Here is a 26232-nt window from a genome sequence, read left to right as displayed (position 1 = left end):
GATCTGTAATGCCCAGCCCTCCGCTTGACGAGATCAGGACTGCTGCCATAGATTCTTGTCACATCATTAAATTGCACTACTAAAAATTGCCAGTGATGGAAATCCCTTACCACCATTTCATTTGCCAGCCCTCCTGTGTTCCAACGTGATGGTGCTATAAAAATTCAATTCCTAGTCTTTGACTTTGAGGTAGAAAGTTCTCAAAGATTTTCATAGCAGTGTTGCGTTCAAAGCATATCTCAGGCTAAATTTTGTAAACTATGAAAATTGTACCAGAGTGGGATGTTTTATTGCATTATCGGGGTGAATATGAATAGATTTAACCTCTTCATGTCCTATAGCAACAGAATACCTAATGCCTGAAGTAATGCTGTTTGAGGTTTTGCCTAATTGTGTTGCTTTTTCCTTTCTTTCATGTTTGATATTAGGTATGCCGTTACAGTATGAGATACCTCACGCTGATGATCTCACGGCCAGTACTGAAACTTAGAGTGATTAATCCACTTCTCTTCAATTATGTGGAGGAACTAGTAGAAATTCGGGTATGCTCAGATGCACAATTTTCGCTTGATCAGTTGCAACAAATAAGTCCTGAGTGGAATTGAATGTTTTCAAGGGGATATTGTGGTGCAGTGGTAATCTGCCTACTTATGAACCAGGAGACCGAGGTTCAAGTCCTACCTACTCCAGGCTTCAGTACTAACTTCTCTGAACAGATTGATTAGGAAACTAGGTCAAACATTTTCAGGGGATCCTCTTGTCACTCAGTGGTAGCGTCCCTATCCCTCGACCAAGAGGTCTGGGTTCAAATCCTACCTGTTCCAGACATGTGTAATAACATCTCTGAACCGGTTGATTACAAAAATAGGTCGATTAGACTTTGTGTAGATTATAGAAACATGAATATGGCAAAAAGTCTTATGTGAAGAAGGATAAACTTGGAACTCTTTAGAAACAATAATTGGGATGAATTTGTTATTTTGGAAAGGTATGAGATAGATGAGTCAGCAACGACTGATTTAAAGGCAAATTGAGTTTGACTGATTTTACTATCACCTATAGTAATGGAGGTGAGTAGACTAGGTAAGTTTGTGGGAGAAAGTGCTAGTTAAATATGTTGGTAGAAAAAATGGCCTGTTTCTCTGTCTCAAATCTATGTAAATCTCTGTACAGCAATGTAAATTTTATTGATTTCTTTGGGAAGTAACAAATGTTTGATTTAAGGTCGTGTGTTTTATTTTAGCAAAACCATATGCAGTCGAAGCATTTTGTCCTGCATTTATCAGAACAGTTAGAATTTCAAATCCCAAAGGTAACAACAATTTACACAGCATGAGAAACAGGTTGTTGATTAGTTAACAGGGTCTATTGCTAACTAATGTCCTGTTTTTCAGAGCAGAAAAGGTTAGGAGGCTTGTGTTTAAAACATAAAAAGCTTTACAGCAAGGTAGCACAAATTATTTCTGGTGGCATAAGTGTCTGTTAGCTTTGAGGTTTTTGGCAAAAGAACCAGAGACAACATTAATCTCTTTTTTTGTTGTTTTGAAACCTGGTGCAATAAAATCTTGAATAACTGAAAGATCGTGAAAACAGTTTCAACAATAATACTCAAAAGGAAAGTAGACAAATACTGAAATGGAAAAATTGATAAGGGTACGGAAATGAGCAGAAAAATGGGATAGCTTTCCCAAAGAGTCGGCACACGCAGCCTGGATTGAATTTGACCTCCATCTGCACTTGGATAATTCTGTTATTTTGGCCAAGGCCACATGAAACAGAATGATCTAAATTTACTCATAGTTGAATGTTTGCCCCTTGTGTTTCAATGCTGTCCTTTAAAGACTTACCATAAATTTTAAAGATTAATCGTGCTTCCTTAAAACTTCCAGAGTAACTGCAGAATCTGTGCTGGTGAGATTTCTTCTAATCCAGAATACATGACCAACCAAATCATAAAGCAGCACTGCTCTCTCTTTCCCTTGGGGTTGGAAAGATCAAGAATTTACCTGTTTGCATGTTCTGCCTGGACATTTGGCAGGTTATTTTGGGAGCACACTGAAATGTTGAACCGAGTAAAGGTTTTTCTTGGTAAAATGTTCAAGTTCTCACTAGGTCAGATCCCCTCTGCTTCTGTCATGCAATTATTATTGAATCTCAGTCAAAATAACTGTGACCTGATCCTGAAGGAGTGGTCCTGAAGAAGCATGTTTTAAAAAAAAAAGTTTAATTATTGTAATGTTTTATCTTTGATTTCTGCCTGCAGAAACTCCGACAAGACATTCTGCTGATGAAACCCTATTTCATCACGTGTAAGGAGGCAATGGAGGCAAGGCTGCTATTACAGGTTAGATTGTTCTGCCATTTAGAGCAATGTCTGCAATTGATATCAAATGGTATAATATTGATTCAAATAGCAGAGCTAATAGTAATTTGCTCCAAATTACTATTTTGGAACACATTTTCAGTGTATGTCTAAATATGTGCACTTGCAGTTGCAGGATCGACAGCATTTTGTGGAAAACGATGAAATGTATTCTTTACAGGATTTAATTGACATTGCCACTGGCCGTCTGAGCTGCACTTTAACTGAAATCCACACCATCTTTGCAAAACATATTAAACTGGACTGTGAGGTATCATCAGACTTTTACCATTGAACTCTTCGCGGTTACATCAGTCCTCAAAAAGAGGGAGGTTTGAGTTGCATAAAACAGTCTTCAATCCTTTTCCCCTTCCTGCAACTAAAAACTGTCCACTTTTTGAAGACTGATGCAACATTAAAGAATTTTATGTTTCTTTTTAAAGAGAATTATGGTATTGGTTTTTAATGTGATGTACTTTCTGTATCATCATTTTCAGAAAGAGAAATTGCTAAATCCAAACAAGCTGTTGCTGTCTGTAGTTTTCTACCAACTATTCCTTGTGTCAATCATATTGCTGGAGTAATTTTCTGAAATCTTCAACCTTGTGTGTTATACTTTAATAGAACCGTGAAATATTAATGTTTTACCAATTATGCACATACATGGGAAGGGTTGGAAATATTCAGGTTTTTAGATTAGATTTCTTTGTCACATGTACCTGAGTACAGGAGTACAATGAAAAGTGTATAGAGTCTTCTCTCCCTGGTGCCATCTTAGAATACAATAGTTAGAATTAAAAGCAAGAGCTGAAATTAAAGAAACAGAAACAAAATGTCTAGATCATCTTCACCACTGCTAAGAGTCCTGAACCAGGTTCACCAATGGCATGGTGCCATGACTGCCACTAAAGCCACCTTGAGCCTTGTGTTTTGCTGCCATGGGAGCTGGACCTACTGCGCTCCAGTCAAAGTCACCATGGTCCAGTGCCATCACGCACTGCTGGGCCAACCTCGCTGTTGCCACTGCCATTTTGGAATCTATTGAAGTGTCAGAATACACAATCTTCCTGAACAAAGGCAAGAGTGTAACCCTTTGAACCAGCGTTGACATCAGAACTACTGCTGATGCCAATTCCTCCACTTCAAGACATGTGCTGGGCCCACCAATGTCAAAGTCACCACGCTCTGGCACTATTTCTTGCCGTCGGGTTCACACTGTCTGTCGGCGCAACATCTCTGGACAAAGCTTTCCAGTACCAGCCATACCAATTATAAGTTACCCTGCTGGTTTAATTTTTACATTTTAATCAATGAAGTCTGTTTGCTCCCTATGGATAGATTGAATAACGGAGGTGTTTTTCCTAGGGTGGGGTGAGTACAAAATTAAAGGGCATTGATTTAAGATGAGAGGGGATAATTTTAAAAAGGATGAAGGGGTAACTTCTCTCCATGCCGAGGAGAAAACGTGTCTAAAACGAGCTGCCAGAGGAAGTGGTGGAGGCTGGTACAATAACAACATATAAAAGGCATATGGATAGATATAAATAGAAAGGGTTTAGAAGGATATGGGCCAAATGCTGGCAAATGGGATGAGGTCAGATTGGGATACTGGTTGGCGTGGACAAGTTGGACCAAAAGGTCTGTTTCCATGCTGTGTGACTTTATGACTCTAGAGCGAAGCCATGACGATGATGTTACTGCACTTTAACCTAAGGACTGGTTGAATGCTGCATTGACCCTACCACAGCAACTGATGAAATTTTAATTCAAACCAATAAAAATGTCAGTCTCAGTAATGGTAATCATGAAACTACCAAATTTCCTGTAATAGCAGCCTTGCCTCCATTGCCTCCTTACATGTGATGACATAAGGTTTCATTAGCAGGTCGTCTTGTTGCAGTTTCTGCAGGCAGAAATCAAAGATAAAACAATATAATAATTAAAAATCTGTCCACCAGAAAAGTCAATTTACCATCCTTTCCTGGACTGGCCTGAATGTGATTTCAAACCCTCAGAAATATGAGTGACTCCCAGGAATCCACAGTTACATAGATGGGCAACAAATGCTGGCCTTACCAGCTCTGGTCATAAGCCATGAACAAATGCCAAACAAAAATCACTTGGGATAGGGCAGTCAAAGTTGGAATTATGTGAACCACATATGTCCCTGGTTGATCTGTGACTGGGATAACGTTAATTGCTGTTTTAAACTGGGGTAGTTTTGAGTCTGCTGCAATGGTGTGAATCCCACTCTTGATTATCATCCAGCTTGCCCTGCTCAAGTAATGTGCCTATAAACATTGGCAGTGGTACAAGATCAGACTCAGTACTGATGTCCTTGCTCCCAAAGTATTTTCTGATTAGCCAAAATCAGCATATTTAAAACTGACTGACAGCCCCGTAGTTAGACCAGTTGTTATGCACTAGTTAATTTAAATGTTTTCTGCATCAAATGATTAATATTAATGTTTGCAACTATAATTCTTAATTTCTCCTTTTTAGTTGTCATTTTCTAATGTAATTGTTTTTATTGTCAATAATTGTTTAGCATGTTTTACTATAGCATTCCATGTTGTATCTGCAGATGAACACTTTCAAACCTCTTCTCAAAGGCATCAAACATATAAAATAAAATGTTGCAATAACACTGCAGATTCTTTATTCTAATGATTATATTAAACTGCATTTTAAAATTATGAATTGGTGCAAGGTATGGAATGGTGGAATTATAATCCATCTTTAATTATGTGTCTTGTTTTATAGCGATGTCAGGCTAAAGGTTTCGTCTGTGAGTTATGCAAAGAGGGTGATGTGCTCTTTCCATTCGACAGCCACACATCAGTCTGCCAGGATTGTTCTGCTGTATTCCATAGGTTAGTACAAACCTCTTAAAGGAAGCAAACATTTAGTTAATGTTCAGGCCCAATTACGTTGAAAGTTTGGAATCGACACCTACAAACTTGAAGCTTGACCTGTGACAAATGAGCGAATTTCAATTTAGGCATTAAGCAATTCACATTAGTTTGTAGATGCAAAGGGTGGTTATTCATTTCACACTGAAGTGAGAGAAGTATATTTCAACTATCTGCTAACATTGCTAACTCATGAATTGATTAAAGGCTGCTACCATTTCTAGAAAAGAGAAAACAACTAAAACAAAATAATTAGTTGTGCAACAAAGTTTCCATAAAAGACATGAAACTTTTTGGAAATGTAAAGCTGAGCTTGCAGTTTATATCAGAAACATCAAGTTCAAGCTAAACAAATAAAGTCTAATTGAGCCAGCAGCACATTGCTGTTTGATCTATAAAAGTATATGGATTCTAAAACTAAATGTAAATTTGTCATGGAGGAAAAAGAATTAAATTTCAGGTCGATGCTCTTCACCAGAACTTGTCATGAAGGATTATCAACCTAAAACATCAACTCTCCTCTCCACAGCTGTGCTGAATACTTTCACAATTTTGTTTTTATGCTGATTTAGCATCAGCAGAATTTTGCTTTGGAGAAGAAAGATGTTTCCTGCAGATATACAATTTTGAATAATACATGTACTTCTTGAATAGTGTTAAAATATCTAAGTATGAAGTCAATATGTCCTGTCAGTCTTTGATATGCTCAATGGTAAATGGGTCCAATACTGCAGAGCAATCATTATCAAAATCAATTGAATGTCTAAGCTAGTCTTCAGTAGAATGCAGAAAATTGTGGCTGAAGTATATACCATTCTGATTGGACTGTACCTACAGTTTTGGTTGCTGAGACAAGTGAGATTCTCAAGCACTGGGGAAAAAAAAAGTGTTTAAAAAATTGCCAAAAAGTTTATCCTTAGTCAAACGTCTGAGTTATGACTAAAGAACTTGAGTAATTTGAGTGTTTCAGCTGGAAAAGAAAGTGCTGGAGTGCTAATGTATAAAATTACACAAGAATGATACATTTAACAGTCCAGATATATCTCACTGTTGACTAGATCAAGAAGTCATGACCTAAACTAGTAATAGGGAAACTAAGCACGTGAGAAACTTCTTCTTTACTCCATTCTAAGTAATCAAGCTGTGAAATGGAGTCCCAAGAAGACTAGTAGAGGGAAAAATACTGAAATGTTTGAAGCTGTACAAGGAACTTTTGTATCCTTAAGATGGATGGATGGATGGATGGATGGATGGATGGATGGATGAATAAAGATTCTGAATTTATAACTATCTTAGAGGTGTATTTTGCTGTTATTGTAACTTTCTAATCTGACTGATTCTGTTATCTTCAATCATAAGCATTCAGTTATCCAGATAAGTTTCTTTTCATTTTTTAAAAAAAATTCAATCCCTGTATGTTTTTATCTGTTTGACCTCATGCCAGCAGGCTGAAAGACAGATGCATAGACTGTTCTCCGGGTGCCATCAGCACCAGTGTATGCCATGCATTTAATATCTTTAAAACTTCAGTAGGGCGCAACTGTTCTTTTCAAAAGAATGGCATTTTTCTCTTCACTTTTAATTTTTTTTTCTTTGCATACCATTTTATTTCCTAGAATGCTACACTGGTGAGGGACAGAGCGAGAAAATAACAACCTAAACGCAGGTTTATTGTATCGAGAATTTGTTACAATAATCAAATCATTCTGCTTTTAAAGTAGGGTAATGTTGAAAAGAGGAGGAGAGCGCATGGTAATTGCAACTATTATTACAGTATTTTCAGAAGCATGAATGAAAGCGAGTTTGTGATAATACACTATATGAGTATATAGTCTGAAGAATGAAACATACTGCAACATGCAGTAGTGATTTTTGAGATTAGCAATATTTCAGCATTGTATTGGATTTTCTACTATTGAAACTTCCTGATTTTTGTGTAACAGAATAACTAAACTGTTGCCAAAGAATGGGGGCCTGAACTTAGAGGATGGAATAAAGAGATTGAAAATGTTTATTCCTGGAGTAGTGAAGGCCCATAACAGATTTTCATTAAACTAATATACATGAATCTTTGAAATTGATAAACTGAACAATAACTTAATGCAAATTTGAATTCTGAATCCTACATTTAAGAATTCTATATAAAGTGATAGAAGATAAATTTAGAATCAACTGCTTGACTCATTTAGAACAAACTGCTTTGCGATTGAAGGACAAAAACAAATAGTATATTTTGAACTATGAGACCACCTGATAACCACATTGGCCTTTTCTGTCCCATTTGCATAATCTATGTTCCTATGCAATTTTACCTAGATCAGAAGTCTTGTGTTAGCTGTAAGAATTCTATGGAGTTTCATTTGCAATGAATTTAGTTTCTAAAGTAGAATGCGTTCTTGTCTTTATTTGCAGAGATTGTTATTATGACAATTCCACTACATGTCCAAGGTGTGTGCGGCTTTCAATGAGAAGACAGTCTCAAATTGGATCAGCTCACCCAGACTGAGAAGCTAAGCCCAAATGAAGAATTGTCAACTGCGAATATTGTGACTCCAATTACTTCATTTTCTGCCAGCTAACTAGTTTGACCATTATCTTTCAGATAATAATAATCAATGGAGTTGTTTAATTCCATTAGGATCTGGGTTAAGTGAACAAAGATGGAAAATTTCCTTTAAAGTTGGAAATCTGAGTACAAAAGCTAGTGAAAGGCTAAAATGGCAAGATTCCCAGTGAAATCAAAGCAGCAGTCTTTGAAATTAAAATCTGAGTATCTTTTGAAAAGTCCTTTAGATCTTTTGACGGTCTGTAAAATCTGACTGGCATAATTTAAGGGTAGTGTTCCCTTATAAATTTTCCTTCATGAGCAGTTTCTATGTAGAATGTATTTCAGCTTTGTTGTAATTTATTTATGCCATCTCCATCCAATATACATTTACTGCATATTTGAAGGGATTGTAGAAAAAGAGTTCTGATTTTTATGGGATAACTTGTGAAGAAAAAAATTGGCATTTACATGGTGCTTTACCACATTCTTGGGATGAAGACAAATGTTCGGAATGCTGCCCACTTTTATTTTCTGTTTTGTCATCAGTCCTCACTTGATAAAGGGAAAATTATTAGTTTAATAACCTGTGCTCTGTTATGTCTACATTCAATGTTAATAGAACAGATGTTTAAATTGGCAAATAATTATAGATCTGGGCTTGTTAGCATTTCAAACAATTCTGATTCTTTTGAATCAGAGACTACATTGCGTGAAAGAAAGGGTTGGGGAATGAACACATTGGAATTATTCCATTTGGAAATGGAAAAATTATGGTTCAGGGAATTGATGTCCCAGCTGGTTTATAGAAAGGGAGGCTTACAAAGCTTTGCAGTGAATGAGCACTGGCTTAAAAAGTAATTAATCCTGTGCATCGTAGGGTACGAATGCATTGATGAAAGCATACTAAAAGCAAGTGTCACTTGTCATGTTGAAGACTGCTTTTTGTCATGACACCAATATTGCGTTAAGAAATCTGCACGATTGATGACTGTGCTCATCTGATATAGAGGGGTACAGTAAGTAAGCTTGAAAGTTGGCAGACTCCAATTGTATACAGTAGTACTTTATGAACTAAAGCCACACAGAACATTGGTACAAAGTGTTGGGGAACATTTTGTTCTTTGTCCCGTCCGGACCACTACTTAAGGCATTTGCATACTGTTATTTAAACTGGAATATGAAGAATTTCGTGCTAAGTGATAGGAGTAGCATATAATCCAGGGCTGGTCCATTAACAATGTCGTTCAGTGTTAGTAGCTTGTCTGACTGAGAAATTAGATAATTGGGTGTGGCATAAAAAAGTATAATTGTGTAGATTTCTATTTTAACTTGAACTGAATTGGGTACCTAGATTTTAATTTCACTACTGCTGAAAATGATAAATTGGTAATTTTGTTAAGCTGAATGCCTTGATGTGGACCAGTTGCATTTTCTAATGTAATCTATATTGTAATTTCAAATGGAATTTGCTAGTTTAGAGAAAAACTACCATATTTATCCACAGTTGAACATTCCGAAATCAATTTTAATCCATTTGTATTCCTTTGGCTGCTTTTTGAGTGTGAGAGCTCAAATTTTTGAAATAGCTGACAAACTGGGACCTTGATAATTACACTAATTATTTATCCCTTTGTGCATTTTCCACCAGTGTTTTGTTTTACAAAAACCAAGAATCCTGGTTATTTGATTGGAAAGAGGGATAAAAGAGATAATTTGGCTTCAGAATATCTGAAATGTGCTAGCAATCAGTTCCATAAATGATACCATCTATGTTGATTTTGACAATCTAATATGGACTGGGTTAAAAATACATTTTTTATTACATTAAGTGTTAGAGGTTGACACACTGTCTGAATTTTTCTTTTGAATAGTTAATAGTATTCTAGGGTTCCGTATCACTTGAGAAATGGTTATTGAACTTATTGAATCTCCCTAAGCATTACTATTCAGTTATCCGCCTAAATAAATTGTGTATCATTGTAAACAAGATCAAAATGAAAATAGAAAACATGTCTCCGCATTAAGAAATTGCTATGGTCTATGATCCTTTTACTGGCCTACTGTTGTGGCTTTCTTGTTTTAAGATAATCACCGATGGAGGGAAGGAAATGGAAGTAATTATATGATTAGACCTCTCACTTCTCCTACTGATAACTCTATGTTCAATGGATCCAATGGTAAAATTAAATATCATATGGTACTTTTATGTTTGTAGTATAAAAATGCAAAGTATCATGCTGCTGTGGAGGTTTTTATAGCACTAAACATTGTTACGCACTTTTCAAACGGGTTTAAAATCCTTAAGTATTACTATTCCGTTATTCTCCTAATGAAATTGTGTATTACCATTTTATGCACTTATAATTTTTTTGTCTTTTTAAAATTCAAATTTTGCTTGTCGTTAATAAAAGCCAGTTTAATGAGGGGTGCCTGTCTGTGGCTTTTTTTTATTGCTATGTTTACATCTTTTAGTCAAGAAGTATCCATTAAATCAGTCAATCCAGTGATAATTATGTAGGGCATCTATTCTGACTCTGTAGAGAATTTCCACTTCACCCCTTTGTAGAAAAAGGTCAAAAACAAAAAACTTGCAAGCGTTAGCAGGATAATCAGCCTTTGAAAGTGAATAAAAGCCTAATATTTGAAGTGAACTATAACATAAAATGTCATTAATCCTTGCAGGTCAGGCTACATCTGTGCAAAATTCCAAAGGTTAGGGTTTTATTTTGGGTCTATGTATCCTCCTTTGTTGGACAATGAAAGGTCGTAGCCCTGAAACATTAGATATGATGGAAGGTCAAAGACATGAAATTCTGGCTAACCTTTTTTCCATTCTTCAAAGATGCTGCCTTACCTGCTAATTCTATTTTTATTTCAGATTTCTAGCATCTTGAATTTTATTTTATTCAAATTCATACACTCAAATATATGAATTGAAGAAAGTTTATTAAAGCATTAACGTTTTTTCTTTAAGAACATAATAGCCAATTGCATGTTTCTACCAGTTGGATCATTTTTCTTAGTTTTAGTATATACATAAAAAAGCATAGAGGCACCAGTTTTAAATTTGACTGCAAAGCAAGTGATTGGTAGTGTACCTATAAAATGGAAATACTTTTCATAGAATATTATAAATAGTTTATTTCTTGGTATGCTTAAAATTTCAGCTCTGAATATTTTGTATGACTGTACATTTTACCCCTTTAAAAAATTCACTGATTTATTTGTTAATTAAATCTTTAAGATACTGGAGATTAAACAAATATGATAATGTAATTTAGCTTGCATAAAAATAATTTTAAAATGTTGTATAGAGGCTGCTAAGGTTAACAGTTTTATGCTGTTCCTGTTCAAATCTACTGCCAATGGTGCTGTAATTACACAACTGACAATACCTTGTAATGAGTGGAATAAATATTTCAGGGTTTGTTCATTACCTTCATTAAACTTCTTACTTTTGATTCTTTATTACCAAGTCCAAGTGAAAATTGTTTGATCACCGCATAGCTGTGATTGTGTATAACCAAAGGGTTTGGGGAAAGAGAAGTATGGCATTGAGGTCAAGGATCGACCATGCTCATGTTGCATGATGGGATGGTTCCATTTGCCAAACAGCTTACTCCTCCCAATATTCCATGTTTCTATGTCTAATTAATATGGATATAGTTTCAAAATTCTCCTGAGATCTGATTGCTTTGACGTTTTTTGTTTAAAGTATTATTAAAAGTAGGAATCTAGATTTTATTACTCAAGTGCAATTGTAGTTCGCATAGCCATCTTGATAGGCCAAAGACGTGCACAAATTTGGAGGAGGCCATTCAGCTCTTTAAGTCTGATCTGCCATCAATAAGATCTCATTATGGCCCCAACTAACTGTACCCCACCATGAGAAAAAAATTCTCATCTCAGTCTTAAATAGGAAACTCTTAATTTTTAAACTGTTTGCCAACTGTAATCTCCCCTGAAGGGAAATGTGGCTCAGAATCCACCTTGACCAGTCCCCTCAGAATCTTTGTTTCAGTACAATCACTTGTCATTCTTCTGAATGAGCATAAGCCTACCAGGTCCAATTCATTTGGGATTTCAAGGAATGAGAAGTAGTTTTGTTGAAATGGGTAATCTATTAGCATGTCATAGAAATTTCAGGAAATAAATGAACACTTAACAGGAGATTATAAAGTGTGTGTGTGTGTGTGTGACCAGAGCTTTTGGATCTGGGCTACTGAAAGTATAGCCATTCATGATAGTGCAAAATTGGGGTTGCTGAAAAGGCCAGGGCTGGAGGATATTTGTTCAGGTTGCAGGAATAGCAGTGAGGCTACAAAAATTTTAAAACTAGGATGAGAAATTTAAAACTGAGGTGCTATGACATGGTCAATATGTTTTTGGTCAGCATGCACAGTAGTTGTGGTTAATTTGGCTTGGTTTGAGTTGGTGTATAGGCAGCAGAGGTTTGGACACGCTTCAGTTTACAGGTGTAAGATGGAAATCCAGCTGGGAGTCAAGTTTTTTTTTAATTCATTCACTGAAATATGGATGCTGCTAGCTAGGCCAACATTTACTGCCCATTCCTAATTACACACAGAGTAGTGAGTTTTGAGAGGATTTGTAGTTCAGATTGAGGTTCTGGATGTAGGTTTGCTCACTGAGCTGGAAGGTTCATTTTCAGATGTTTCCTCACCATATTAGGTAACATCATCAGTGACCCTCCAGATGAAGCACTAGTAGCATGGCCTGCTTTCTATTTATGCATTTAGGTTTGCTTGGGTTAGTTTCCTCTTTTTTTTTTCTCTCGGGGTGGTAAATTGATTCCTGAAGAAGGGCCTGTGCCCGAAACGTCGAATCTCCTGTTCCCTGGATGCTGCCTGACCTGCTGTGCTGTTCCAGCAATAAAGTTTCAACTTTGATCTCCAGCATCTGCAGACCTCACTTTCTCCTCCTAAATTGGATCCAAGTCAATGTGTTTGTTGATAGCATTCCAGTTGGAATGCCATGCTTCTAGGAATTCTCGTGCGTGTCTCTGTTTGGCTCGTCCTAGGATGGATGTGTTGTCCCAGTTGAAGTGGTGTCCTTCCTCATCTGTGATTAAGGATATAAGTGAGAGTGGGTTATGTTTTTTTGTTTTGTAGCTAGTTGATGTTCATGTATCCTGGTGGCTTGCAAGGTATTTTGTAAATGGCATCAGTTTTGCTTGTCTGCATAGGGTCTTTCAAGTTCATTAGCTGCTGTTTGTGTGTTGGTGAGTTTGCGGGCTACCGTGATGCCAAGAGGTCGCAATCATTTCCGAGATGTCTTTGTAGGGGAGACTGACTAAGGGTTCCGGACGTGTTTTGTCTGCTTATTAGGTTTGTTGCTGAGAATGTACCCATTCTTTTTGAATACACTGTACAGGTCATTTTCCACGACTCTGCGTGATTCCTCAGTGTTGTAGTGTGTGGTAGCTCATTGAAATAATGTTCTAATGCAGCTTTGTTTATGGGTGTTGGGATGATTGCTGCTATAGCTCAGTATTTGGTCAGTATGTGTTTTCCCGTAGATGCTGGTTTGAAGTTCCCCATTGGCAGTTCATTCTGTTGTTGTCGTCGTCGTCGTGAATTTTATCTCAGTAAGGGTATTATTGATGGACTTGAAGGTTTCCTCTAATTTGTTTTGTTTAGTGGTAACAACAGTATTATCCACTTAACGGAATCAAAGTTTGCCCACAGAGGGCAGTTAAGAGTCAACGATATTGATGTGGGTCTGGAATTACATATAAGCCAGACCAAGCAAGGATGTCAGATTTCCTTCCTGAAAGGGCACTAGTGTATCCTATCGTTTTTCCCCAATAATTGTCAATGATTGTATAATTACCTGGATCTAATTCCAGATTTTTTTTTCATTTTGAATTCAAATTCTATCATGTTATTACGGGATTTGAGCTCAAATCCTCAACTGTATCTACATTTCTGGATTAATAGTACAGCAATAATATCAGCAGCCCATCACTCCCGAGTCTCTCGGTCACAAACACTGATGAAGGTTTTCACAACAGGTAAGATGACCGCACTGATGAGGAAGGTGAGTTTGTAGTGGAAATAGGTGGTTTTGGTGATGGAAAGATATAAGCATCTAAGCCCTGTTCTACATTTAGGTTATTTGGAAAATTTATCCAAGCTCCAATATCAAAAGATTGATTTAGAAACTGATTTGTAAATGGAAAGAAGCACTTTTATTTAAATATTTGACACTGAGATGCTATGTAGAGAGTCAAATACTCTTTTACAACAACAATATAGGTACAAATTTAACAATTGAAAATGTAGAACATAATTTATCAATCTTTTTTTCAACTTCCATTGCCTTCGTTGTTAAGTCTTTTTTACAATCAGCAATTTCTCACAGGTTGGGTGAGTGTGTAATATTGAATGTGACTTAGTTGCAATAAAAGATTGTCCCAAGTAAATCAAAGGCAAAAATGCTAGACCATTATTAAAGCTTCCTTGTAACTACACTGAAATAAACTTAATAGAGTATTAGATAGCAAATGAATCACTTCAACAAGTTTTTTAAGATAGTAGGCATCTGACAAATACATCATGGCTAAAGGGTAGGCAATCTCTCTAGTTTCAGTCCTTTTTGGTGCAATAGACCATAGACAATAGGTGCAGGAGTAGGCCATTCTGCCCTTCGAGCTTGCACCACCATTCATTATGATCATGGCTGATCATCCTCAATCAGTATCCTGTTCCTGGCTTATCTCCATAACCCTTGATTCCACTATCCTTGAGAGCTCTATCCAACTCTTTCTTAAAATAATCTAGAGACTGGGCCTCCACTGCCTTCTGGGGCAGAGCATCCCACACAGCCACCATTCTCTGGGTGAAGAAGTTTCTCCTCATCTCTGTCCTAAATGGCCTACCCCTTTATTTTTAAGCTGTGTCCTCTGGTTCGAGACTCGCCCATCAGCGGAAACCTGTTTCCTGCCTCCAGAGTATCCAATCCTTTAATAATTTTATACGTCTCAATCAGATCCCCTCTCAGTCTTCTAAACTCAAGGGTATACAAGCCCAGTCGCTCCAGTCTTTCAGTGTAAGGTAATCCCGCCATTCCAGGAATTAACCTTGTGAACCTACGCAGCACTCCCTCAATAGCCAGAATGTCTTTCCTTAAATTTGGAGACCAGAACTGCACACAATATTCCAGGTGCGGTCTCACAAGGCCCTGTACAGCTGCAAAAGAACTCTTTGCTTCTATTTTTTTTTTTTCTTTTTTTTTAAAGTTGGAGGGGGAAATAATGCACTCCAACACTCCTGTCTATATATTTTTTTCTTTTTTGAGCAGACAGTGAAGGGGAGGGCAGGGATTAAATCAAAATCTTCTGGTTTTTTTTTTCTTTTAACCCCCACACTACCACCTAAGTGCGGTAGTGCTTATTTTATCCCCAGCACCCATGGTGTGTGTGTGCAGGTGTGAGACACATTGAGGTACTCCTGTTTATTTTTTCTCTTTTTTTAGATAGGAAAACACCCGGGTGGCCAGTGACAAACACTGCCCTTCACATCAAAGTGTGATGCTGTGTGAATCTCCTGGTTATTTTTTTTTTCTTTTTTTTTTCTTTTTCCAAGGCGTGTCCGGACGGTGGATGAGGGCAACTCTTTGCTTCTATACTCAATCCCTCTTGTTATGAAGGCCAGCATGCTATTAGCTTTCTTCACTGCCTGCTGTACCTGCATGCTTGCCTTCATTGACTGGTGTACAAGAACACCCAGATCTCTTTGTACTGCCCCTTTACCTAAATTGATTCCATTTAGATAGTAATCTGCCTTCCTGTTCTTGCCACCAAAGTGGATAACCATACATTTATCCACATTAAACTGCATCTGCCATGCATCTGTCCACTCACTTAACTTGTCCAGGTCACCCTGTAATCTACTAACATCCTCCTCACATTTCACCCTGCCACCCAGCTTTGTATCATCAGCAAATTTGCTAATGTTACTATTAATACCATCTTCTATATCATTAATATATATTGTAAAAAGCTGCGGTCCCAGCACTGATCCCTGCGGTACCCCACTGGTCACTGCCTACCATTCCAAAAGGGAGCCGTTTATCACTACTTTGTTTCCTGTCAGGCAACCAATATTCAATCCAAGTCAATACCATGTCCCCAATACCATGTGCCCTAATTTTGCTCAATAACCTCCTATGTGGGACTTTATCAAAGGCTTTCTGAAAGTCCAGGTACACTACATCCACTGGATCTCCCTTGTCCATCTTCAGAGTTACATCCTCAAAAAATTCCTGAAGATTAGTCAAGCATGATTTCACCTTCATAAATCCATGCTGACTCTGACCTATCCTGTTACTGCTACCGAGATGTGTTGCAATTTCATCCTTTATAATTGATTCCAGTATCTTTCCCACCACTGAGGTCAGACTAATTGGTCTATAATTTCCTGCTTTCTTTCTTGCTCCTTTCTTAAAAAGTGGTACAACATTAGCCACCCTCCAATCCGCAGGAACTGATTCCGAATCTATCGAACTCTGGAAAGTAATCACCAACGCATCCACGATTTCTAGAGCCACCTCCTTCAGTACCTTGGGATGTAGACCATCAGGCCCCGGGGACGTATCAGCCTTTAGACCTAGCAGTCTCTCCAACACCAATTCCTGGCAAATATAAATTCCCTTCAGTTCAGGTTCTTCAGCCACTGTTATCTCTGGGAGATTGTGTCTTCCCCAGTGAACACAGATCTGAAGTACCAATTCAACTCTTCTGCCATTTCTTTGTTCTCCGTAATATATTCCCCTGTTTCTGTCTTCAAGGGCCCAATTTTAATCTTAACCATTTTTTTCCCTTTCACATACCTAAAAAAGCTCTTACTATCCTCCTTTTATATTTTTGGCCAGTCTACCTTCTTATTTCATGTTTTCTCTGTGTATTTCCTTCTTAGTAATCCTCTGTTGTTCTTTAAAAGCTTCCCAGTCCTCCGTTTTCCCACTCATCTTTGCTATGTTATACTTTTTCTCTTTTGATTTTATATGTTTCTTAACTTCCCTCGTCAGCCACGGCCACCCCAGCCTCCTCATAGGATCTTTCTTCCTTTTTGGAATGAACTGATCCTGCAGCTTCTGCATTATACTCAGAAATATCTGCCATTATTCCTCCACTGTCATCCCTGCTAAGGTATTGCACCATTGAACTTTGGCCAGCTCCTCCCTAATGGCTCCTTCACTTCGAGGTCCCTGATCAATTCTGGTTCGTTGCACAATACCAGATCCAGAATTGCCTTCTCCCTGGTAGGCTCCAGCACCAGCTGTTCTAAGAATCCATCTCAGAGGCACTCCACAAAGTCTCTTTCTTTAGGTCCAATACCTTCCTAATTCTCCCAGTCTACCTGCATGTTGAAATCCCCCATAACAACTATAGTAACATCGTTGCGACAGGCCAATTTCAGCTCCTTATTCAACTTACATCCAACATCTAGACTACTGTTTGGGGGCCTGTAGATAACTCCCAAGAGGGTCTTTTTACCCTTAGAATTTTTCAGCTGTATCCATACTGACTCTACATCCCCTGATTCTAGGTCCCCCGCGCAAGGAACTGAATATCATCCCTTACCAACAGGGCCACCCCACCCCCTCTGCCCATCAGTCTGTCCTTACAATAGCACGTGTAGAATTGAATATTTATTTCCCAGCCCCTGTCCACTTGAAGCCACATCTCAGCTATCCCCACAATATCGTATCTGCCAATTTCTAAAAGAGCCTCAAGCTCATCCATCTTATTTCTAATACTTCGTGCATTCATATATAGTATTTTTAATTTGTTACTGCCCTCACCCTTCCTATCAACCCCTATTTTACTCAACCTTACGGCATGATCCCTTTTTGAGTTTTCTGCTTCATTGATACCGTTGTCTTTCTTGACTTCCCTTGTTCTAACTTTCCCTTCAATTTCCTTCTTAAACTTCCAGTTTATCCCCTCCCCCCTATTTAGTTTAAACGCAGTATTACAAATGGATGACAGTTTTTTCTAATCTACTCGGTCCAGACCTCTCTTGATTTTGAATACCTCTCCACAAAGATCCGTCCTGACATTTCCAAACCAACTTGTTAAAATAAATTCCTCATCGCTGGAACTATTTTGTTGTGAATATTTCCTGCAATGTTTCTAACGCATTCGTGTCTTCCCTGAAACAAATACTTATGACTAACTGAAGTGTTTTACTCAAATTTAACGTGTATGCTGTGCCCTTATCAGTAAAGCCTAGGATACAGCTTGCTTTGTCAACCACCTTGTTTTTGTTCTTCAATAGTTCATTTACTCCTAAGCTCAGTAAATGAGCCGGAACACAGTGGCAGGAGCACGTTGTTCCACCCGAACCGAGAGGTTGGCGGGACAAGGGAGGTGGGACCTTTATTGGATGATGCCGATGTTATTGTGACTTCCGATGTCGAAGAGAGAAACTTCGCAGAAGGGAGGATAAAGAGGAGAGGGTGCCTCCTCCTGGCCGTGTACTGTATTAAAGCTGAGAGACGGGGCCCAGGCCATGGCGCTCGCCCTCAGGCTGCAGTTGAGCGGCTGCCAGCGGCTCTTGGGCCTGGCCCGGGCTCTGTGGCCGGCTCAACGTGCCTCCTGCTACCGGGTGAGATGTGGGAGACCTGGCGGGGTGTGCTCTCCGAGTCTGTCACCGGCTGAATTTGTGTCCCAAAGGCGCTTCAATCGAATCATTTAAACCGTTATATCACAAGGGAGCAGGGGTCACCCCAACTTTTATAAAAAAGTAAAGTAAGGCGCACATTGACCTTGGCACCGGCTGGGGGTTTGCTGCTGATCAATTTCAGGAGGTGCGGGATGATTTAAAGCAGAGGAAAATTAGACGTAAAAGATTTATTTTAGAGTTATTGCAGATGGTTAATGCGCCACATGCTGGTGACTCTTAGACTTGACTCCCCTAAAACTGTTTCACTGAGACTCAGGCTGAGTATTCCACGAACTATTTTGGAAATACAGAACAAAAGGTGTCCATAAAGGCACACAGTGCACCGGAGACCTAGTCTTTCTAACAAGGGGGAGCACCCACCGGATGGATAGTGGAACTGGGTGAGCACAGTTGCATCAGAAGGGGAGGCGTTGGAGTCGGTGTCAATCATGTTGAAATCTCCAGAAAGGACAAAACAAAAGGGAGGCGAGACAGTTTTCCACATGGTACAGGTGGAAACTTGATTGAAGTGTGTCAGAAATAGAGTTAAAATACAGGCAGTTGATTGCCCTGATAGGGAGGTGGAATGAGGGTTAACAGACGTGTGTAAGAGTAAGAATCAGGTCATCTTACAGAGGGATTTCAAATTGCCTGACATAAATTGCAATAGTCATAGTGTTAAGGGTTTAGAGGGAGGAGGTTTCTTTAAGTGTATCTAGGGGAGTATCTTTTGTATCAGTACATCTGCTCAACAAGGGATGGTGCAGTGCTGGATCTTGTTCTGGAGAAAAAGAGCTTGGCAAGTGTTTGATGTGGCAGTGGGGCAGTTTTGGTGGAATGGTGCATCAGTAGTTAGTGCTGCTGCCTCACAGCTCCAGGGATCCATGTTAGGTTCCATTCTTGGGTGTCTGTGCAGTTTGCACATTCTGCCCAAGTCTGCGTGGGTTTCTTACGAGCACTCCAGTTCCTCCCACAGCTGAAAGATGTGCAGGTCAGGTGGATTGTGCTAAATTGCCCCAGACAGTTGAGAGATGTGTAGGTAAAGTGGGTGAGCTATGATAAATGCAGGGTGTTGGGGATGTGAATTTGGGTGGGATTGTCTTTGGAGAGTCGGTTCAGGCTTGATGGGCCGAATGGCCTGCTTAAGTGCTGTAGGGATTCTCTGATTTTAGTGATAATGACCACGGCATGGAATGGTTCAAATTTGTTCTGGACAAGGATGAGGATGGCATGCAAAAGATTGCTTTGAATTAGTGGAAGGCAGATTTTATTAAAATAAAGTAGGATCTGGCCACAGTAGATTGGGAATACCTCATTGCCGGTAAGCCTACAGTGGAGCAATTGGGCCATTCAAAAAGGAGTTGGGGAGAGTATCTCACAATACAATACATTTTTTTTTATGGTTACATGTACATCATTGTAGGAGTACAGTAAAAAACATTTACAATGCCTGCCACGTAATGGTGACATTTTAGGTACAAGTATCTAGGTACAATTCTTGGATCCAGCAGAGTAATAAAAGTAGTTGCATTACTTACAGACTTTTAAAAATAATATAGAACAACCTTAAAGGATTGACAGTAAGATAAAAAATTTCAAATATACATTACAGTGTAGTAGCTCAGCCCAGGGGCACTGCACGTGGTCTGACCACCCGTGCCAGACCCGAGTCCAACAGCCATCCCCGTCTTACTCCAAGCCCCAGCCCACTTTGTACTGACACTCTGCTTTTCCAAGGTAAGTGCCAAGACTTGCCGATGCTCCGGGGCTGCTTCGTCCACATTGCTCTGGGGCTTGCAGCCCATATGCTGTTCCAGAGCTTGCAGCTCGCAGTACTCCAGGGCTCGCTGCTCCGGGAACTTGCTGGTGCTTTCTGCTGTGCCAGCATTTCCTCCAGTGCTCGGGAGAGAAGAAGAAAAAAAGAGAGGGAAAGGAACAGGCAGAGCAGAGGAGTTCTGGCAGGAATGTCCTACTCTGCTCCCATCTTGACCATCGTTTGGGTACAATATCTACCCTTTAGAGGGAAATGTAGGAGCAATAAGTTGAGAATCCTAGATGTCTAAGACAATTCAGGACTGAGTGAGTAAGACGAATAGGGCTTTTAGCAAGTCTAAAGGTGGCAATTCAGCTGCGGTCCTAGAGGAATACAGGAAGTTCAGGAGGGAATTTAAATAAGTAGTTAGAAGAGCAAAAAGGTGGTGAGAAAAAGGACTTACAAACAGGTTAGGGAGAATCCTAAGGTATTTTATAAATGCATAAAAGGGTAGAGGTTAATGAGGGAAAGTGTAGGGGCTATTAGGGTCCAAGGAGGCAGCCAGTGTGTGAAGCTACAGGATATTAGAAGCATGTTGAATGAAGGCTTCTCGTCAGTCTTCGTTATGGAAAAGGAGAATGTAGGTATGGAATTCAGAAAAGGGGACTGTGGCGAATTTGAACAGTTTGACATAGGAAATTGGGAGGTATTGGAGGCTCTATTAGGCTTAAAAACATATGTATTGCATTTCAGGCTGCTGTGGGAGGCGAGGCAGGAAATTGCAGAGGCGCTTATATAAATCTTTAATTCCTCTCTGGTCATAGGACTAGAGGATGGCTCATATGATTCCAACTTATAAGAAGGGGGTAGAGATGAACCAGGAAATTGCAGACTCATCAGTGGTAGGGAAGCTATTGGAGAAAACCTTGAAGGAGCAAAGTAAACCCACTTGGAAAGGTGTGGGTTAATTAGGCATCATCAGAATGGCTTTGTCGGAGGGAGGTCATGTCTAACAAATTTGTTAAAATTTTTTGAAAATGTGGTCAGCTATGTGGATGAGGGAAGTTCAGTTGATATAGTTTATATGGCTTTAGCAAAGCTTTTGACAAGGTCCCATGTGGGAGACTGATTGAGAAAGTACACGGAATTGAGGGAATCTTGGCAAGTTGGAAACTGACTTGGTAATAGGATACACAGGCGAGTGTTAGAAAGTTGTTTGACTGGACACTGGTGTCCAGCAGTATACCTCCAGAATCGATATCAGGATCATTATTGTTTGTTATATACATTAATGATGAAAATGTGGATGAATGTTAAGCAAATTTGCTGATGATGCCAAGATTTGTAGAGTGGTTAATAGCAAAGAAGATGGTTGTAGGTTACAGGAAGATCGAGGTGGGTTGGTAGATGGGCAGACCAGAGGCAGATGGTATTTAACCCTGGAATATGCAAGGTGATCTATTTTGGAAGAAGAAACCAGATGAGGGTGTATTTAATGAATGACAGGACACTTGGTAGCTTAGAGGAACAGACGGATCTAGGGGTAATTGTTCACAGATCCCTGAAGTCAGCAGAGCATGTGAATAGTATGGTTAAGAGCGCATATGGGGCACTTTCATCCGTCATGGCATAGAGTATAAGAATTAATGTTAGAATTGTACAGAGCATTGGCTAAGCACAGCTGGAGTACTGTATGCAGTTCTAGTCACCTCACTACAGAAAAGATGTGATAGCACTAGAGGGGACACGGGGAGGTTCACCAGGATGCTGCCTGAGATGGAGAAATTAACTTATATCGAGAGACTAGAAAGACTTGGATTGTTTTCTGTGAAGCAGAGAAGTCAGGAGGACATGGTTGAGGTGTAAAAGGTTGACGCTTACGCAATGGGTGAATAGAGAGCAGCTGTTGCCCTTGGTTGAGGGATTAATCACGAGAGGGCATAGTTTTAGGGTAAGGCGCAGGAGATTCAGAGGGGATTTGTGAAAACCTTTTTTCACTCAGGGTGATGAGAAACTGAAAGTGCACTGCCTGGGAAGGTAGTGGAGGCCAGAAACATTTAAAAAAAATTGAATGAACTCTTCAACTATTACAGTATTCAAGGATATGGGACAAGTGCAGGGAATATGGATTAGTGTGCTGTTGGAGTAGTTTGATGGGCTGAAGGGCCTTTTCTGCACTGAATGAATCTAGGAACCTAAACCTTGGTCAAAGGTCGGTATTAAGGGAGAAAGAAAGGTAGAGAAATGAAGAGATTTAGGAAGGAAATTCCAGAAGTTGGAATTTGGGTTGTGGCAGCTACGATCGTGGCTACCAATGACACAGAATTAAAATCTGGGCTGAGCTAGAGACCAGAATTAGAGGAATGGAATGCAGACATAAGTTTCTGGAATAGGAAAAATTACAGGAATAGGACCAAGGTGAGATTAGCAATCAAGGAAGATTGTTTTAAGGTCGAGGTTTTGCTGGACTGCAATCCACTGGAGAGACTTCGGGGCCAAATGGCCTACTCCAGTACTGATAAGTGGAGAAGGATTTGGCAAGAGTTTGTAAGATTTTGGATGAATTTCAAGTTTACCGATGGGAAAAGATGAAAGGCTGAACCAGAGAACAGTGGAACAACCTACAATTAATAAAGGCATTGATAATAAAGGAGGTAGAGTAGGGCATTGTGACAGATCAAGAAGCAGTGACCCCAACAATGGAGAGTTCAGTGACTTGAAGGCTCCGCTCAACATCAAATGAAATGACAGCGGTCTGTGTAGTTTAATGTTGCCTCAGATAGTGGCAAGGTAAACATTTGAGATGGTGCCTAAATACAGTGGCTGTAGTCTTCTGGAAATCTAGTTGGACTACTGAATCTCAGACAAAGCAGCATGACAAATCAGAAGCAGTCAGGACTTATTAAGGGACAACACAGGTATGTGATAGAAAGGGTGCAAGGATAATTAATTTGGACAGTGCGGAGGCAGTGATTTTGGGAATATGATAAGCCAGTTGCATGTGATCTTATACAGAAGTGAGCATATGATTTAGGAACTGGAGTAGACCATTTGGCATCTCAAGCCTGCTCTGCCATTTGATAAGTTCATGACTGATCTGATCTTTGGCTTCAGCTTCAATTTCCCCTCTACCCTCTTCCCTCCCTTGTCAAGAGTCCATCCAACTCCGTCTTAAAGATATTCAACGAGCCTTCCTCCACTGTGTTGCACAGAATGATGGCCCTCTGAGGAAAAGGAATTTCCATATCTCTATCATAAATTGGAGACCTCTTGTTTTTAAACTACAGTGCTCTGTAGTCCTAGTCTCCCCAACAAGGGGGAATATCATTAGATGGATAGTGAAACTGGTTGAGCTCAGTTGGAGGACAGTGGTATGGCAATCATGTCAATCTGTAGAAAGACCAAAAATAAGAAGAGATAGTTTACCATGTGTTTGAGGTGGGAACCTGATTGAAGGGTATCAGAAATAGTTTTGGCAAAGTGGACATTGACATCTTAATAAAGAACTTTTATATCGTAGTAGATTGCCAGGACAGAGTTGTTGTTTTAGCGAGGGTACTAGTTACAGTAAATTTGAAGAGTAGGGGACAGTGCCTTATGAGAGGGTACCATGCTCAATAACAGCTAATGTGGGAATCAGGAAAGCGTGGTCAGCAGTTTGATGGGAACAGACGAAAGAAGTGGAGATAAGTTCCTGGGTATTACGAACTGAAGGGGACTTAGAGGATGACAATGAAAATTTCAACAGATCATTTTAAACTTGCCTATTAGCTATGATTATACTGGAAAAAGTGCTTTAAGTCTTAACAGTTTGTGAAATTCATTATCAATGGACTGTTAATCCAGGGATTTAGGTAACGTTCTAGAAAGCACAGTGGCTAGCACTGCTGCCTTACAGTGGCTAGCACTGCTGCCTTACAGTGCCAGGGTCTTGGTTTAATTCCAGCCTTGGGTAACTGTCTGTGTGGAGTTTGCATTTTCTCCCCTTGTCTGCATGCATTTCCTTGAGGTGTTCAGATTTTCTCCCACATTTCACTTGTACAGTTTAGGTGGATTAGTGTCCATAGATGTACAGATTAGGTGGGTTAACCATGGTAAAAAAAAACCCAGAAACACATTGCTATGACTTTGCTGACAATTAAAATTTGTCGTGTACAAATTAGCTGCTGTATTTTGCACCTTGCAATGGTGACTTTGCCATATTGATGGCTGTAAAGTTGTTTGTGTCATCCAGCAATCATACTGGGTACTTATATAAATGCAAATTCTTGATTTATTTTTCAGACCCAATCTGCATTTGGGTACAGGATATTTTCTGTAAGACTGAAGCTTATTAGATACAAGTTGCTATGAATTGTGGTTGATTTTACTGGAACTGAATCTTTTTCTATTTGAATAAAACTAGAAAATATGAGAAAATAGGCCCTTCAGTGTTTCAAGCTTGTTCTGCCGTACAATGTGATCAAGTCTGATCATCTGCCTCAGTAGTCTGTCTCTGCTTTCCCCCATACTCTTTGATCCTTTTAGCTCTATCTAAGTCTTTTTTTGCTTTGAGCATTTTTTACCATTATCTCTCAAAAAGCTAATGATGGAGTACAAATGAAATATGGTTTGCTGAAATATTGTCACAAGTTATAGTTTTATACTAAAATAGTTTCCAGTTTTGCTTCAATTGAAGCAGGTTTTGGGATAGTACAGTGTCCTAGTGGTTAACATTGCTACCTCACAGTGCCAGGGACCCAGGTTTGATTCTAGCCTTGGGTGAATGTGTGGAGTTTGCACATTTTATGCGTGGGTTCCTCTGGCTGCTCTGTTTTCTACCCATAATGAAAAGATGTGCAGGTAAGGTGGATTGGCAATGCTAATCCACCCATAGTGTCCATGAATGCGCAGGCTAGGTAGACTAGCCATGGCAAATACAGGGTTACAGGGGTGAGGTAGGTCTGGATGGGATGCTCTTTGGAGGGTTGGTGTTGACCCAATGGGTCAAATGGCCTGCTTCTATACTAAATGGCCTGATTCTATGATACTAAATAACTTTGTTAGAAAACTACCATATTTTGATGTTAGTGCTGAGAAATCTCAGTCCTGGATTTAATTGCTTTTGTCTTTAGCTCCAGTATATCAGAAGATGTATTGACAGACGTTCAGGACACCAGGAAAATATGTTGGCTTTTAGATTGCACACTTCGAAAGAACCAACAGGTAATGTAAAATAATCCATTTTTATTTATACCATAGCCAAACCGGTAATTTACAACAGTTATTTTTTAATCCCTGCATTTAGTTTCTTTATTTCAGAGCAAATATGGCAGCTTTACAGTCTAATCTAATGTGCTATGTGGGGGCGGCACAGTGGCTCAGTAGTTAGCACTGCTGCCTCACAGGGACACAGGTTCAATTTCAGCCTTGGGCGACTGTCTGTGTGGAATTTGCACATTCTCCCCGTATCTGCTCTGGTTTTCTCCCACAGTCCAAAGATGTGCAGGTTAGGTTGATTGGACATGGTAAACTGCCCGCACAGGTAGTTCTACTATTCTACAGTAGTTTTCTTCTTTGTGACCCCATGCTGTGCAAAATCCGCGCAATACAAAAACATTTTAAATGTTGGCAATGTAATCACATTATAGCCAGCACACTGTTTAAAAAATTGTGTTTTAGGGAAAATGATCCCTATTCGCCCAATTGCGTTACAACCAATTTGTGTTAACAATATATGTATTATAGCAGAATTACCTGTGGTGGCCAGGGGTATATGGTTAGGTGGATTAGGTATGGGAAATGCAGGGTTATAGGGATAGGGTGGGGGGGGTGAGTCTGGTTGGGCTGCTCTTTGTAGGGTTATGTGGAGTTATTGGGCCAAATGGCCTGCTTCCACATTGTAGAGATTCTCTGATTCTGTAGGAGAAAGTGAGGACTGCAGATGCTGGAGACCAGAGTTGAAAAGTATCGTGCTGGAAAAACGCAGC

At 39.4% G+C, this 26232-nt stretch overlaps 2 protein-coding genes across 4 annotated transcripts in view; both read left to right on the top strand.

Moving 5' to 3' along the window:
* def8 (differentially expressed in FDCP 8 homolog) overlaps positions 1-11264 on the top strand; it is a 57037-nt gene extending 45773 nt beyond the window's left edge. For 2 of the 3 annotated variants that reach the window (XM_043706774.1, XM_043706776.1), the window contains exons 8-12: positions 429-542; positions 2264-2344; positions 2493-2633; positions 5126-5235; positions 7687-11264. In XM_043706774.1, the coding sequence (XP_043562709.1) occupies positions 429-542; positions 2264-2344; positions 2493-2633; positions 5126-5235; positions 7687-7780 (540 nt within the window). In that variant the 3' untranslated portion in view covers positions 7781-11264. The remainder of the gene's footprint in view (positions 1-428; positions 543-2263; positions 2345-2492; positions 2634-5125; positions 5236-7686) is intronic. The other variant, XM_043706775.1, reaches the window with a different exon arrangement.
* Positions 11265-18192: 6928 nt separating this feature from the next.
* LOC122558324 (AFG3-like protein 1) overlaps positions 18193-26232 on the top strand; it is a 58036-nt gene continuing 49996 nt past the window's right edge. The window contains exons 1-2 of the mRNA XM_043706768.1: positions 18193-18453; positions 25378-25468. Coding sequence (XP_043562703.1) covers positions 18358-18453; positions 25378-25468 — 187 coding nt within the window. The 5' untranslated portion in view covers positions 18193-18357. The remainder of the gene's footprint in view (positions 18454-25377; positions 25469-26232) is intronic.

The sequence above is a fragment of the Chiloscyllium plagiosum genome, chromosome 17 (genome assembly GCF_004010195.1).
Source record: "Chiloscyllium plagiosum isolate BGI_BamShark_2017 chromosome 17, ASM401019v2, whole genome shotgun sequence".
Lineage (NCBI taxonomy): Eukaryota > Metazoa > Chordata > Chondrichthyes > Orectolobiformes > Hemiscylliidae > Chiloscyllium > Chiloscyllium plagiosum.
The sequence above is the reverse complement of the archived record's forward strand: the minus strand, read 5'-3'. Positions and strand labels throughout refer to the sequence as shown.